Source organism: Ranitomeya variabilis, chromosome 6 (assembly GCF_051348905.1).
Source record: "Ranitomeya variabilis isolate aRanVar5 chromosome 6, aRanVar5.hap1, whole genome shotgun sequence".
Taxonomy (NCBI): Eukaryota; Metazoa; Chordata; class Amphibia; order Anura; family Dendrobatidae; genus Ranitomeya; species Ranitomeya variabilis.
The window spans coordinates 126,017,766-126,033,843 of record NC_135237.1 but is presented as its reverse complement, the minus strand read 5'-3'; the positions used below and the strand labels follow the sequence as shown (position 1 = coordinate 126,033,843).

The following is a 16,078-nucleotide window of genomic DNA, read 5'->3' as shown; positions in this document are numbered from 1 at the left end:
GTGGTGGTAGTGTGATGGTCTGGGGTTGTTTTGATGCTGCATGACCTGAAAGACTTGCTTTGGTCAATGGAACCATGAATTCTGTGGTCTACCAAAAAATCCTGAAGGAGAATGTCCAGCCATCTGTTCGTGACTTCAAGCTGAAGCCCACTTGGGTTATGTAGCAGGACAATGATCCAAAACACACTAGCAAGTCCACCTCTGGCTGAAAATATAACTAAATTTAGACTTTGGGGTGGCCTAGTCAAAGTCCTGACCTTAATCCGATTGAGATGCTGTGGCAGAACCTTAAAAAGACTGTTCATACTCGAGATCCCTCCAATGTGGCTGAATTACAACAATTCTGCAAAGATGAGTGGGCCAAAATTCCTCCAGAGTGTTGTAAAAGACTCCTTCCCAGTTAACGCAAACACTTGGTTGAAGTTGTTGCTGCTAATGGTAGCCCAACTAGTTATTAGGTTTAAGGGCAATTCCTTTTTCACAGGGCACTGTAGGTTTGGATTTCTTCTTCTCTTAATAATGAAGACCTTCATTTATATACTGCATTTTGTGTTTCCTTATGGTATCTTTGTCTAATATTTAAATTTGGTGATATGAAACATTTAACTGTGACAAACATGCAAAAGAATAGGAAATCTGGAAGTGGGCAAACACTTCTTCACACAACTGTATGTCAGCCAAGAAACAGACCTAAACAGATGAAAAGTTAACCTTGCACACTGAAATCCAGTCTATTTTTTTTTTATCATGAACGAAGCTTTGCATACATATGTGAACGGAGCCAAAGACATTGCCTATCTGATATACTGTATGTACACGTATCTAAAGCCCATGAGAAAAACTTACTGAAAAAAAATGCAGCATGTTGACTTATAGAAAGCACTATAAATGAGTAATGCAGCTTCAAAATGTAAACAAAAGTGGCAGTTTTCTTAACCTTAACACTCTAAGGCCTCATTGAAATGTCTGTTTTTCACATATTTGTTCTGTGATTTTCATAAAACCTAAAACCATGACAAAATAATGATGTGTTGCATGACTGGGGATATAATGATGTGTTGCATGACTGGGGATTTTTGGCACATGTCTGCTAAAAAACCATGGAGACATGTCTATTTTTGGTCCAATTCATGGATCAATATTACCCAAATAATTATATACAGTAGGTTTGTGAAAATCCTGTGTGTGCTGTGTGTGATTTATATCACGGTTGTACTATTCATGAAAGCTGTCAGCTGTTAATATAACTTCCACGGACATACTTGGTACAAGCCAATCGTTTTCCAGGTCTCAATGGTTGCCCTGGCCTTCACCCATTAGACCTTATACTGTTCAGGGATCTGAGCTTACAAAGGGGCCACTGGGCTGTGGTCACAGAGTAGCTGCTGACCAGTGGAGCAAGAAGGGTCGCCATACAGGATCAATGACAATAGGTCATGTCAGAGACCAAATCAGAAAGCAATTGGATAGTCAAAATTCAAACCAACATCAGAATACTGGAGAAATCAGAAAGACCCCACAAAAGCCAGGACTAGAGCTACAAGCCAGTTAAGCAGGACTTATTGACTGGCAGTGGAAATCCAATATCCAGAGGTTTAAATAGCGGACGGCCCCTCCCAGGGCTTTTAGAAAGGAGTAAACAAAACAATTAACCTGATAACTCCACGGCATCAAAAGTCCCAGGAATAAAACAGGACTGTCACACGTCTCCTGCAACAAAGTCTCAGCGCCGATTAGTAGCAGAAGCTGAGGGAACAGGAGCCAGCCCAGATGTTACAGATTAGCATTGTAATTGATAGGAGAAGCTTTATTTACAATTTGTTTATTTTTTTTATAAGTGAATATCTCTGGTGAAACACTGGTGATGAAAACTGACAACTGATGAAACTCTGATATAAAATATCTATAATATAACGCTGGGAGCGTCACTCTGTCCGAAGCCTCTATAGACTGTGCAAGCGCAAGCGCCGGCGCAGTCTGGACCCCACAGAGCGACGCTCCCAGGAGATCGCGGTATGCGTAAGCGCTGAACGCACACCGCGATCTCCAACGGAGAAACAGGGACGAGCCAGGAGGCAGAGGGTGAGTATACTTACCTGTCCCGTTCCACCGATGCCATTCCGGGCCATGAATATCCCCCTGCTCCTGGAATCGGCGCCTGCGCAGTCCGCGCTTTCCGGCGCCATTTTCTTGAAGACACATTGCAGTGTGTCTTCAAGAAAATGGCGCCGGAAAGCGCAGACTGCGCAGGCGCCGATTCCGGCACCTGGAGGACACAGAAAATGGCGCCGGAAATGAATAAGGTACCGCAAGTAACAAATTGCTGTGCCATGAGGCTGTGGCACTTCATGCCACAGCTATTTGTTACTTACGCCACTTACGTCCACAGCCGCCGCACCCAGCACAGCCACGCACAGCCGCCGCACCCAGCACAGCCGCCCACAGCCGCCGCACCCAGCACAGCCACGCACAGCCGCCCACAGCCACGCACAGCCGCCCACAGCCGCCGCACCCAGCACAGCCGCCGCACCCAGCACAGCCACGCACAGCCGCTGCACCCAGCACAGCCGCCGCACCCAGCACAGCCACGCACAGCCGCTGCACCCAGCACAGCCACGCACAGCCACCCACAGCCATGCACAGGTGCCTACAGCCACGCACAGCCGCCGCACCCAGCACAGCCGCCGCACCCAGCACAGCCGCCCACAGCCACGCACAGCCGCTGCACCCAGCACAGCCACCGCAACCAGCACAGCCGTCCACAGCCGCCGCACCCAGCACAGCCACGCACAGCCGCTCACAGCCACGCACAGCCGCCGCACCCAGCACAGCCGCCGCACCCAGCACAGCCACGCACAGCCGCCCACAGCAACGCACAGCCGCCTACAGCCACGCACAGCCGCTGCACCCAGCACAGCCACCGCACCCAGCACAGCCGTCCACAGCCGCCGCACCCAGCACAGCCGCTGCACCCACCACAGCCACCGCACCCAGCACAGCCACGCAGAGCCGCCGCACCCAGCACAGCCGCCGCACCCAGCACAGCCGCCCACAGCCGCTGCCCACAGCCGCCCACAGCCACGCACAGCCGCTGCACCCAGCACAGCCACCACACCCAGCACAGCCGTCCACAGCCGCCGCACCCAGCACAGCCACCCACAGCCGCCCGCACCCAGCACAGCCACGCACAGCCGCGCCACATACAGCCGCCCGCACTCAGCACAGCCGCCGCACCCAGCACAGCCACGCACAGCCGCCTACAGCCACGCACAGTCGCCACACCCAGCACAGCCGCCGCACCCAGCACAGCCGCCCACAGCCACGCACAGCCGCCCACAGCGACACACAGCCGCCCACAGCCACGCACAGCCGCCGCACCCAGCACAGCCACCGCACCCAGCACAGCCGTCCACAGCCGCCGCACCCAGCACAGCCACGCACAGCCGCCCACAGCCACGCACAGCCGCCCACAGCCACGCACAGCCGCCTAGAGCCACGCACAGCCGCTGCACCCAGCACAGCCGTCCACAGCCGCCGCACCCAGCACAGCCACGCACAGCCACCCACAGCCGCCGCACCCACCACAGCCACGCACAGCTGCTGCACCCAGCACAGCCGCTGCCCACAGCCACGCACAGCCACGCACAGCTGCCGCACCCAGCACAGCCACGCACACAGCACAGCCGCCCGCACTCAGCACAGCCGCCCGCACTCAGCACAGCCGCCCCCACTCAGCACAGCCGCCCGCACTCAGCACATGGGGGCGCAGGATGGGAGCACATGACAGGATGGGGATGCAGGATGGAGCAGCACATGACACAGTGGAGCAGCACATGACAGGATGGGGGCGCAGGATGGAGCAGCACATGACACGGTGGAGCAGCACATGACAGGATGGGGATGCAGGATGGAGCAGCACATGACACGGTGGAGCAGCACATGACAGGATGGGGGCGCAGGATGGAGCAGCACATGACAGGATGGGAGAGCAAGATGGGAGCAGCACATACAAGGATGGAGACCATATACCAATATAAATGCTCGCCACCCGGGCGTAGAACGGGTTCAATAGCTAGTTAATGAATAACAGTTAGTGTTTTTGTGTATGAGAAAATCCGACATCTGAATGAGGTCTATAGGTGATTTACTGATTACAAAAAGTGTTGTCGTGAAGACTAGGGCCCCAATTCTTCAAGGTGTTCTTCCCACATATTTAGCATAAACACCTTCAAATGTTGCAAAATGTTTGCACAACATGAAGTGGCGCAAACATTTTGTGATTCTTGTCATTTTCACAAGAGTTTTAGCTAGCTCTGTCAAAAGCTGAGGAGAAACTGAGACTGGGCATGGCAACGACTGCCCTACAAATTCACTACAAGTTTTTACAGCAGTGAAAGTTTTTCCACAAGCCTAAAATTTTTGAGTTAGAACAATCATTTTTCAGACAATCTGCCCAATAAGGTCATGGGTGTCCTTTCTGCTTTCTAATGGGAAAATAATCTTTGCAAACGATCGGAATTGACTTTTCGGCAACAAAAAATTCTATGTTTTGATAGCCCCCTTTAATCTAAATTTTTAGAGTATTTTTTCCCATCTCTAGTTTTAAATACGTAATGTTCATGCTCCATTGAATGCAAGAAACTCAAGTGCACAACACTTTAATTTTATCCTACATATAGCTTTTCTGTATAATTCAGTCCTAAAATATTCTGAGACTTTAATGTTTCTTACAACTATTACTAGAGTTTTAGCAAGATTTTCCTTTTTTTTTTTTAAATTAAAAATCCTAGGTCTTCTTCAGACAACGTTTTTGACTGCCAGGAGCACTGTTAGTATTTTAAATGTCTGTTATAATTAACAGAGGAATAATAAACGTTCCGTCAGAATTTTTCCCATGTTGGTAGACTCAGCAATAACCTCAGTTGACTTGTCTGCTAAATGACATCTATTAAACCATGTAATTAAATGATTTTGTCTTCCTACTGGTAGCTTCAGCAGAGTATACGTAGCCTTATTAGTTTTTAGCATACTAGCTAATTAAATGAATTGCAGCTTCATAGAATACGATGTATTCACATTGCATTTGAACTTTTTTGTTCAGTGCATTTACCTGGACAATAAAATTACACATGTGTTGAACTTGAAGGAAATCCCAACTTGTACAGCCCCTATACACATAACACTAATGTTGGCCGAACCAGCTGATATTGATTGGTTCAGCCGACACGTTAATGTATGGCTTTACCAGCCAACTGAGTGTCGTGGAAGATGTTAATTGGGCATGTACTGTTTTGGACTGCCGATCACTTTGTTTATTCTTAGATAAGCGCCTGCAGAGATGTCTGTCAACGGCTTTCTCAGAGAGGATACAAAAGTGCTCAGTCGAACAAGTACATCTGTGTATGGGAGAGATGGCTGAGATAGTTGTCCGCCAAAGCAGCATTCTGCTGACAGGTATATAATGTGTATGGGGCATTAAGAACGCACACTTGACAACAATAAGATCATAGTGTCTCTATGGTATTAACTTGGAGGACACCAGAGTTCGGTTTTCAGGCAGTGCCACCACAGAAAAATGACGTAGATGTTACATAGCAAATGAATGGATTTTCTGGGTGATGCAGAATAGGACATGTGAGAATTGCTCCCATGAAACGACTTCCCACTCTGTTCAGGAGTTCAGGATCCTTATCACTAGATTAGAGGATCCCCTCTAATACACACATGGACAACATTTTTGGTACCCTTCTGTGAAAGTAAGAAAAACTCAGTCACTGAAGTAACCTTTAAGGAAAGGTCATGCAAAATATTTAAGAAGGTGCATTCCAATTTTAATTCATTCTTGTAATATACGTTCTCTTTTGAATATTAAAGTATGAGAGCTTTGTAACAATATTGAAAATCCCTATGTTCAGATATGCTGCACTATTTTACATTCTTTGTTATATAAATGTTTTGTGAACGTCTTTTATCACATTTTCTTTTGTTATACTTCTCTTTTCCAAGTTTAGTCAATCAAAATGCACAAAGCGCCATACTGATACATTTATTGTGTGAGATTGCGTAACGCCCACAGCGGTCACATCATTGGTTTTTACCTGACTTTTGAACATATAATCTTCTCTTACATCACCTGAAGTGATATATTACATTTTTCTTACATTTTTAGTTTCCGTAATCATCATCCCCTTGCTGTCAATCTTCAGTCCTCATGATATTAGATTCATGACCGTTTTATTATTTTCTTTTTGTTTCAGGATTGTGTTTAAGAAAATAATTAATGATTTATAAATAATCTAGCTTAGAAATTAATGTAATGCTCCAACAATTCTGCATATATTTATGATTATAATAATGTTTCTCTGTATGTGTTTTCACTTATTTTGTGAATGTACGGTTTTTTTTTTAATGTTGCTGATGATAATAGTGAAGAAAGTTGTGAATTATGAAGGAACATAGCTAGAAAAATTGGAAATCCCACCATGTTTAAGTTGTACTCACAAGAGACTGGTGGCCTTACCCTACTGGACTGATGTAGCAGTCCTGTAACACAGAATTAATGTAGCTGTGTCCTAGTGCAGGACTAAATTATCTTTCTCTGTTTTTGCTATAAGACTTTTTTTTCCTCCTGATGTTAAAATGAGAATTTTAATATTAAGCTTTACATTTTTCAAAAATGATTACAAAACCGTTTTGATGTGAATTTCAAAATAAGTACATTTGCTTCAGCAGGTCTAAGAGTTCTAGATAGTAATATATGCAGTTTCTATTGTAAAAACTGGTGACATGTCTGCTTTAGAATAAATTTAGGCAACTTTCCAAAATGTTAACGTGAGGTACAGGCATCAGTATGTTGTAGCCGGTAAGTCCCTACTGGAAATTGATTTAGAGGTCCTTCTGTATAGAGCAGTCAATGTCACTGGATCCATAGATGAGGCTTTTAGTGTTATATATTGGGTAAAATTAATGTGCAAAAATGTCTTTGTGCCTTAAAAGTGTCATTTACATGGGGATTTAAATTTTCGGACATATTTCGTATGAATTGCTTTTAACTTGGAAGAGAAGCTATTGTGCCCCTGTACTTCGGTACGAGGGTGAGCCAAAGGAGCACAAACTTGCAAGTCTACTCAGCCATTTTTGAGGGTTTAGGGTGGACCTCTTGCAAGGATACATTTATGCACAAACATTTTATTTTTCTCTCCCCCTTTCTCTTTTCTCTTCTATCTCTCTTGCTTTCTACTTCTTGAATTGTCATGTAAATTTTCTCGCCGGTGTTGATGAGAGGGGGCATATAAAATCAGACTCATGCCTCTTAGTGAATCAGGAGTGTCTGAAGAGTGGCATGCTCCACCACCATGCCAGAAACTTTACTCCAGTCTCTGATGGGAGAAACATTTCTGGTTTAAGGAACACCATAGCTTGTTGTTAATTAGACGAACTGTGGCATTATGCCTCGCCTAGACTCTATCCCACCTAAGCTCAGCCTATTTTGATGGAGCTGGGAGAAACTGGTGTGAAAACTCCAAAAGTTACAAAATGTTTACACAGCTCTGAGTTGTGACAAAAATTTGCAGCTTTCAAAGCAATTTACTCAAAAATTCTGTTGAAGTAGCTTTATTGAATCTGATACATAGTGTAAAAATATTGAGCTACTTTGATGTAGTTTGCAGGACATTTTGATTGTATGCAACAATCTGAATAAGCACAGTTACTCTGTAAAGCATTAAGAAAGAAAAGAAGCAAAGATGGAACAGCAGTTTGGTTTATGACATCTATATAAATTTTGTGTTATGACTGGACATTATATCTGTACAGAAGTCACTCATCGTGTCCCTGGCTTAACAGATAAGAGCTCAAAATTAGTGATGGGCGAACCCCCCGATGATTGGGATCGGTGGGTTCGCCCAAGTTTTTTTTGTAAAGTTTGAGCTCGGGGCCGAAGATGACGTGAACTTGCGTCCGAACCCTGAGCTTGGACTTTACAGATATGGGATAGGGCAAGAGGGGGGCTGTAAAACAAAGCATAAAATTAATAATAAACATTATAATTATACTTACAGGTCCAGCGAAGCGTCCTCCCGTCTCGCTGTCTCCAGGCCACATCTACTTCCGGGGCCGCTCATTAAGGCTACGTTCACACTAGCGTTGTGCGCCGTTGCGTCGGCGACGCAACGCACAACGCACGCAAAAACGCGGCAAAACGCACGCAAAAACGCTGCGTTTTGCGACGCATGCGTCAGTTTTTGCCGAAAATCGGACGCAAGAAAAATGCAACTTGTTGCGTTTTCTTGGTCCGACGCTTGCGGCAAAAAAGACGCATGTGTGGCACAACACAACAAAAAAAAACGCATGCGTCCCCCATGTTAAGTATAGGGGCGCATGACGCATGCGTCGCCGCTGCGTCGCCGACGCAAACCCGACGCACATTAGCTTAACGCTAATGTGAACGTAGCCTAACTTCCGGGTTATTCACTCCACTGCTTGGTGCTCTGCAATTTTCGGCTGGCATCGGCAGTGTTCGTGCGGTGACAACAGGGTTCACCCCAGTTCATGGCCCGACGTCACCACACAAACACTGCCGGAAAAAGCCAAAGACTGCCGAGTACAGTGAATACCGCAGAAAGTTAATGAGCAGCCCCGGAAGCAGATGCGGCCGGGAGACAGCGAGATGGGAGGAGGAGTATTTGATGGGAATATAATTATAATGTTTATTATTCATTTTATGCTTTTACAGGCCCTGGACCCAAACTGGACCCGAATTGTAACACGGGTTTCCCATGGAAACCCGTGTACGGGACCTTGTGACCGAACACTATGTGTTCGGTACGGGTCCAGAACTTTACAGCTAGGGTTCTCCCATCCCTACTCAAAATTAATCTAGACCCAAGAATAAAACGTTATTCAGATGTCTATAATGCTTTACACCATTTGATAAGTTTAATTCACTTGAACCTCAAGGAGGTCCAGGTCCTGCAGATACATCATGTTTGAATGAGGCCTCAGGAGAAAACAAAGGAAAATTACCAAAAGGACATTGAGCTTTTTTTAAATGTTGCGAAAATTTCTCTGCATTTGTTTTTTTTCATAGATAAAACTTTTCTCCTCCTGTTCCTCTATTTTGAACTTTCAAAATATGACAATCATTGAATCAAATTATTGAAGATATAACCTGACTTTCATACTTATTATGACTTTCCCTCCTGAAAGATTAATATATGTGCAGGCGCTAAGAAAATTTGTGTTCCCCACTGTCACATCATTATATTTGTCTTCTTTAAAACCATGTACAATTACTGGAGGAAATTGTGAGAATCAATCTAGAATGTCAATTCTGACGTATCATGGGGCTCTGAAAACATCAAGCCATTGATCTCAGCTCTCAAATTTATTCTTCATAATAACATGTCATTGCTCTATTCTTCTTGTAGAGCTCATTGTCTCAGAGAGCCAGAAGCTTTTCATTGCTTCCCCATGGAACTACCAATTCCTCATCCCCTGGGAGCCAAAGGCACCTGACACAAGGCGGCCCGAGTGTTGTCACCATCACACATCACAAGTCCCCTGCTGCTGCCCGAAGATCCAAGATCCAGAATCCTGCCCATCTGCATGAAGTTAAAGAGGTCAGAAATACTATGTTTTAAGAGCTAAGGCTTTAGGGTCAGTGTAACGTCTTCTGATCACTAGTTGTCCATATAAGATTATATTTTAGAGTTATTTTGGTAATGTCATTTGAAATACACTGGTTATTAGAATGAAGACCTAGCAATATTAGAATCAAACAATCCAAACAAAGACTAATAAGAAAAATAAATAAAAATTAAAAATATTTGCTCTCTAAAATTAAAAGCTGATACTCCAACAGAACGTAGTTACTCAGGATTGTAGTTTGTCGTTATTAAAGATTTTGGAGCAGATTTAATAAATCAATGTTCTAGACCACATAAACTTAAACAAGGCAGCTTTGAAATGCTGTAACCTTATCCTCCTTCTTCCCATCCCTGTATGCATGGCTCCTTATTCCCATCCTTGTCTGCATGCCTCCTTATTCCCATCCTTGTCTGCATGTCTTCATATTCCCATCCTTGTCTGCATGGCTCCTTATTCCCTTCCTTGTCTGCATGACTCCTTACCCCCATCCTTGTATGTATGGCACCCATAAGAAAAGCATAACAAACCCCAACATCCTACTTACCTTCCATGCGCGCCCTTGCAGCATCTTGTTCCGGGTTCCAGCAGCTCCTGTGGCCGGGCGATCACGTTTCATCACTCATTAAGATAATGAATATTCACCTCTCCACTCCCATAGGCATGGAGTGGAATGAATATTCATTACCTTATTGACTGGTGACATGTCATTGCCTGGCCGCAGGAGCTGCTGGAATCTGGAACGAGATGCTGCGAGGGCACGCAGGGAAGGTAAGTAGGATGTTTTTTTTTTATATACTTGAAGCCGGCGGCTGCGGATGTAAGTGTGTGCTATAAGAGAAATGAATATTCATTACCAGTGCAGTGAATATTCATTTTCCTTTAGCAGCGGGCACAGGCTTTAGCTACAGCCACCGGCACCTGCCTCCTGTGACCAGCCTCTCCCCCTTCCCCGCCGTAAACTGGGACAATGACTCATGTATAAGCCGAGAGGGGCATTTTCTGCACAAAAAAAGTGCTGAAAAACTCTACTTATACACGAATATATACAGTATATTTTGTTATAAAGGGAATCTGTCAACAGGTTTTTACTGTGTAATCTGAAGACAGCCGGAGCTATAGGCTGAGACAGAGTACAGTGATGTGCCATTTATTACCATGTGTGGAGTTTACTTATAGTGAAAGTTTTATCACTTGTGATTGTCATTACTGGACTACTCTAGTCCAACCATGCCCCCCAGCCCCTGTGATAAGCAGCTCAGGGTCTATAGCCATTGTATATACTTAGCCTGGTGTGGGCGGGGCTAGCTTTCTCAGCTCTGCTGGATTCTACATCTACGAACTCTGATTGTGTCAGAATGGCTGCGGCCAATAAACTAAATGATACATCATTAGATTCAGGATCTCTTTTCCTACATCATGCTGCTCTCAGATGAGATGGACAGATTCCCTTTAAGTAGAAATCAATTTATGGTTCTTATTTTCTACGTGTTTTTCGTTTATTTAATTACAGAAGTCCTCATACAAACTTTTTCCCCCTTTAAATCTGTTTGTGTATGTACTGTATTGTCAGTGTTTTAACCCCTTTCTGACCTCGGACGGGATAGTACGTCCGAGTTCAGAAGCCCTGCTTTGATGCGGGCTCAGGCGGTGAGCCCGCATCAAAGCCGGGACATGTCAGCTGTTTTGAACAGCTGACATGTGCCCGTAATAGGTGCGGGCAGAATCGCGATCTGCCCACGCCTATTAACTAGTTAAAAGCCGCTGTTAAACACCAGACAGCGGCATTTAACTGGCGATTCCGGCCGGGCGGCCGGAAATGATCGCATCACTGACCCCCGTCATATGATCGGGGGTCAGCGATGCTTCTACATTGTAACCATAGAGGTCCTTGAGACCTCTATGTTTACTGATCCCGGATAGCTGTGAGCGCCACCCTGTGGTCGGCGCTCACAGCACACCTGCATTTCTGCTACATAGCAGCGAACATCAGATCGCTGCTATGTAGCAGAGGCAATCGCGTTGTGCCTGCTTCTAGCCTCCCATGGAGGCTATAGAAGCATGGCAAAAGTAAAAAAAAAAGTAAGAAAAATGTGAAAAAAATTAAAAAAATATAAAAGTTTAACCCCTTCATGACCCAGCCTATTTTGGCCTTAATGACCTTGCCGTTTTTTGCAATTCTGACCAGTGTCCCTTTATGAGGTAATAACTCCGGAACGCTTCAACGGATCCTAGCGATTCTGAGATTGTTTTTTCGTGACATATTGGGCTTCATGTTAGTGGTAAATTTAGGTCGATAATTTCTGAGTTTATTTGTGAAAAAAACGGAAATTTGGCAAAAAATTTGAAAATTTCGCAATTTTCACATTTTGAATTTTTATTCTGTTAAACCAGAGAGTTATGTGACACAAAATAGTTAATAAATAACGTTTCCCACATGTCTACTTTACATCAGCACAATTTTGGAAACAATTTATTTTTTTGCTAGGAAGTTATAAGGGTTAAAATTTGACCAGTGATTTCTCATTTTTACAACAAAATTTACAAAACCATTTTTTTTAGGGACCACCTCACATTTGAAGTCATTTTGAGGGTTCTATATGGCTGAAAATACCCAAAAGTGACACCATTCTAAAAACTGCACCCCTCAAGGTGCTCAAAACCACATTCAAGAAGTTTATTAACCCTTCAGGTGTTTCACAGCAGCAGAAGCAACATGGAAGTAAAAAATGAACATTTAACTTTTTAGTCACAAAAATGATCTTTTAGCAACATTTTTTTTATTTTCCCAGCGGTAAAAGGAGAAACTGGACCACGGACGTTGTTGTCCAATTTGTCCTGAGTACGCTGATACCTCATATGTGGGGGTAAACCACTGTTTGGGCGCACGGCAGGGCTCGGAAGGGAAGGAGCGCCATTTGACTTTTTGAATGAAAAATTGGCTCCAATCTTTAGCGGACACCATGTCACGTTTGGAGAGCCCCCGTGTGCCTAAACATTGGAGCTCCCCCACAAGTGACCCCATTTTGGAAACTAGACCCCCCAAGGAACTTATCTAGAAGCATAGTGAGCACTTTAAACCCCCAGGTGCTTCACAAATTGATCCGTAAAAATGAAAAAGTACTTTTTTTTCACAAAAAAATTATTTTAGCCTCAATTTTTTCATTTTCACATGGGCAACAGGATAAAATGGATCCTAAATTTTGTTGGGCAATTTCTCCTGAGTACACCAATACCTCACATGTGGGGGTAAACCACTGTTTGGGCACATGGTAAGGCTCGGAAGGGAAGGAGCGCCATTTGACTTTTTGAATGAAAAATTATCTCCATCGTTAGCGGACACCATGTCGCGTTTGGAAAGCCCCTGTGTGCCTAAACATTGGAGCTCCTCCACAAGTGACCCCATTTTGGAAACTAGACCCCCCAAGGAACTCATCTAGAGGCATAGTGAGCACTTTAAACCCCCAGGTGCTTCACAAATTGATCCGCAAAAATGAAAAAGTACTTTTTTTTCACACAAAATTTCTTTTAGCCTCAATTCTTTCATTTTCACATGGGCAACAGGATAAAATGGATCCTAAAATTTGTTGGGCAATTTCTCCTGAGTATGCCGATACCTCATATGTGGGGGTAAACCACTGTTTGGGTGCACGGCAAGGCTTGGAAGGGGAGGCGTGCCATTTGACTTTTTGAATGGAAAATTAGCTCCAATCGTTAGCGGACACCATGTCGCATTTGGAGAGCCCCTGTGTGCCTAAACATTGGAGCTCCCCTACAAGTGACCCCATTTTGGAAACTAGACCCCCCCCAAGGAACTTATCTAGATGCATAGTGAGCACTTATAACCCCCAGGTGCTTCACAGAAGTTTATAACGCAGAGCCGTGAAAATAAAAAATAATTGTTCTTTCCTCAAAAATTATGTTTTAGCAAGTAATTTTTTATTTTTGCAAGGGTAACAGGAGAAATTGGACCCCAACAGTTGTTGTCCAGTTTGTCCTGAGTACGCTGGTACCCCAAATGTGGGGGTAAACCACTGTTTGGGCGCACGTCGGGGCTTGGAAGGGCGGGAGCACCATTTGACTTTTTGAACGCAAGATTGGCTGGAATCAATGGTGGCGCCATGTTGCGTTTGGAGACCCCTGATGTGCCTAAACAGTGGAAACCCCTCAATTCTAACTTCAATACTAACCCCAACACACCCCTAATCCTAATCCCAACTGTAGCCATAACCCTAATCACAACCCTAACCCCAACACACCCCTAACCACAACCCTAACCGCAACACACCCGTAACCCTAATTCCAACCCTAATCCTAACCCTAATCCCAACCGTAACCCTAATCCCAACCCTAACCACAACTGTAACCCCAACACACCCCTAACCCTATCCGTAACCCTAACCACAAGCCTAATCTTAACCCTATTTCAAACCCTAGCCCTAATTCCAACCCTAACTCTAATTCCAACCCTAACCCTAAGGCTATGTGCCCACGTTGCGGATTTGTGTGAGATTTTTCCGCACGATTTTTGAAAAATCTGCAGGTAAAAGGCACTGCGTTCTACCTGCGGATTTACAGCAGATTTCCAGTGTTTTTTTGTGCGGATTTCACCTGCGGATTCCTATTGAGGAACAGGTGTAAAACGCTGCGGAATCCGCACAAAGAATTGACATGCTGCGGAAAATACAACGCAGCGTTTCTGCACGGAATTTTCCGCACCATGGGCACAGCGGATTTGGTTTTCCTTAGGTGTACATGGTACTGTAAACCTGATGGAAAACTGCTTCGAATTCGCAGCGGCCAATCCGCTGCGGATCCGCGGCCAATCCGCTGCGGATCCGCGGCGGATCCGCTGCCGATCCGCTGCGGATCCGCTGCGGATCCGCGGCCGATCCGCTGCGGATCCGCGGCCGATCCGCTGCCGATCCGCTGCGTATCCGCTGCGTATCCGCTGCCGATCCGCGGCCGATCCGCTGCGGATCCGCGGCCGATCCGCTCTGTGTGCACATGCCATAACCCTACCCCTAACCCTACCCGTAACCCTAACTCTACCCCTAACCCTACCCCTAGTTCTAACCCTAGTTCTAACCCTAACCCTAGTGGAAAAAGAAAAAAAAAATTTTCTTTATTTTATTATTGTCCCTACCTATGGGGGTGATAAAGGGGGGGGGTTATTTATTATTTTTTTTATTTTGATCGCTGTGATAGAACCTACCACAGCGATCAAAATGTACTTGTAAGGAATCTGCCGACTGGCAGATTCGGCGGGCGCACTGAGCATGCGCCCGCCATTTTCCAAGATGGCGGCGCCCAGCGAGGAGACGGCCGGACACCGGGAGGATCGGTAAGTATGAAGGGGTGGTGGGGGGGTGGATCTGAGCACAGGGGGGGTGATCGGAGCACAGGGGGGGTGGATCTGAGCAAGGAGGGAGCGGACAGGAGGACGGGGGAGCCGGCAGGCGGACGGAGGGGACCGGACCCCATAACGGAGGACTGGGGGGGGCGATCGGTGGGTGTGGGGGGGGTCACTTGAGTATTTCCAGCCATGGCCGATGATATTGCAGCATCGGCCATGGCTGGATTGTAATATTTCACCAGTTTTTCAGGTGAAATATTACAAATCGCTCTGATTGGCAGTTTCACTTTCAACAGCCAATCAGAGCGATCGTAGCCACGGGGGGGTGAAGCCACCCCCCCTGGGCTGAAGCACCACTCCCCCTGTCTCTGCAGATCGGGTAAAATCGGAGTTAACCCTTTCACCCGATCTGCAGGGACGCGATCATTCCATGACGCATACGCTGCGTCATAGGTCGGATTGGCACAGACTTTCATGACGCAGCGTATGCGTCAAAGGTCGGGAAGGGGTTAAATCACCCCCCTTTCGCCCCAATCAAAATAAATCAATTAAAAAAAAAATCAAACCTACACATATTTGGTATCGCCACGTTCAGAATCGCCCAATCAATAAAAAAAAGCATTAACCTGATCGCTAAACAGCATAGCGAGAAAAAAATTCGATACGCCAGAATTACGTTTTTTTGGGTCACCGCGACATTGCATTAAAATGCAATATCGGGCGATCAAAAGAACCTATCTGCACCAAAATTGTATCATTAAAAACGCCAGCTCGGCACGCAAAAAATAAGCCCTCAACCGACCCCAGATCATGAAAAATGGAGACGCTGTGAGTATCGGAAAATGACGCAATTTTTAATTTTTTTTTAGCAAAGTTTGGAATTTTTTTTACCACTTAGCTAAAAAATAACCTAGTCATGATAGGTGTCTATGAACTCGTACTGACCTGCAGAATCATAATCTTAGGTCAGTTTTAGCATCTAGTGAACCTAGCAAAAGAGCCAAGCAAAAAACAAGTGTGGGACTGCACTTTTTTTTGCAATTTCACCGCACTTGGAATTTTTTTCCCGTTTTCTAG

At 45.3% G+C, this 16,078-nt stretch overlaps 1 protein-coding gene across 2 annotated transcripts in view; it reads left to right on the top strand.

Annotated features, from left to right (window-relative positions):
- Positions 1-16,078, top strand: part of OSBPL10 (oxysterol binding protein like 10) — a 560,435-nt gene that overhangs the window by 255,796 nt on the left and 288,561 nt on the right. Inside the window, exon 4 of one of the 2 annotated variants that reach the window (XM_077268965.1) lies at positions 9,429-9,620. The exons of the other annotated variant lie outside the window; for it this stretch is intronic. Within the exon in view, the coding sequence (XP_077125080.1) occupies positions 9,429-9,620 (192 nt within the window). The remainder of the gene's footprint in view (positions 1-9,428; positions 9,621-16,078) is intronic. 2 annotated transcript variants of the gene reach the window in all.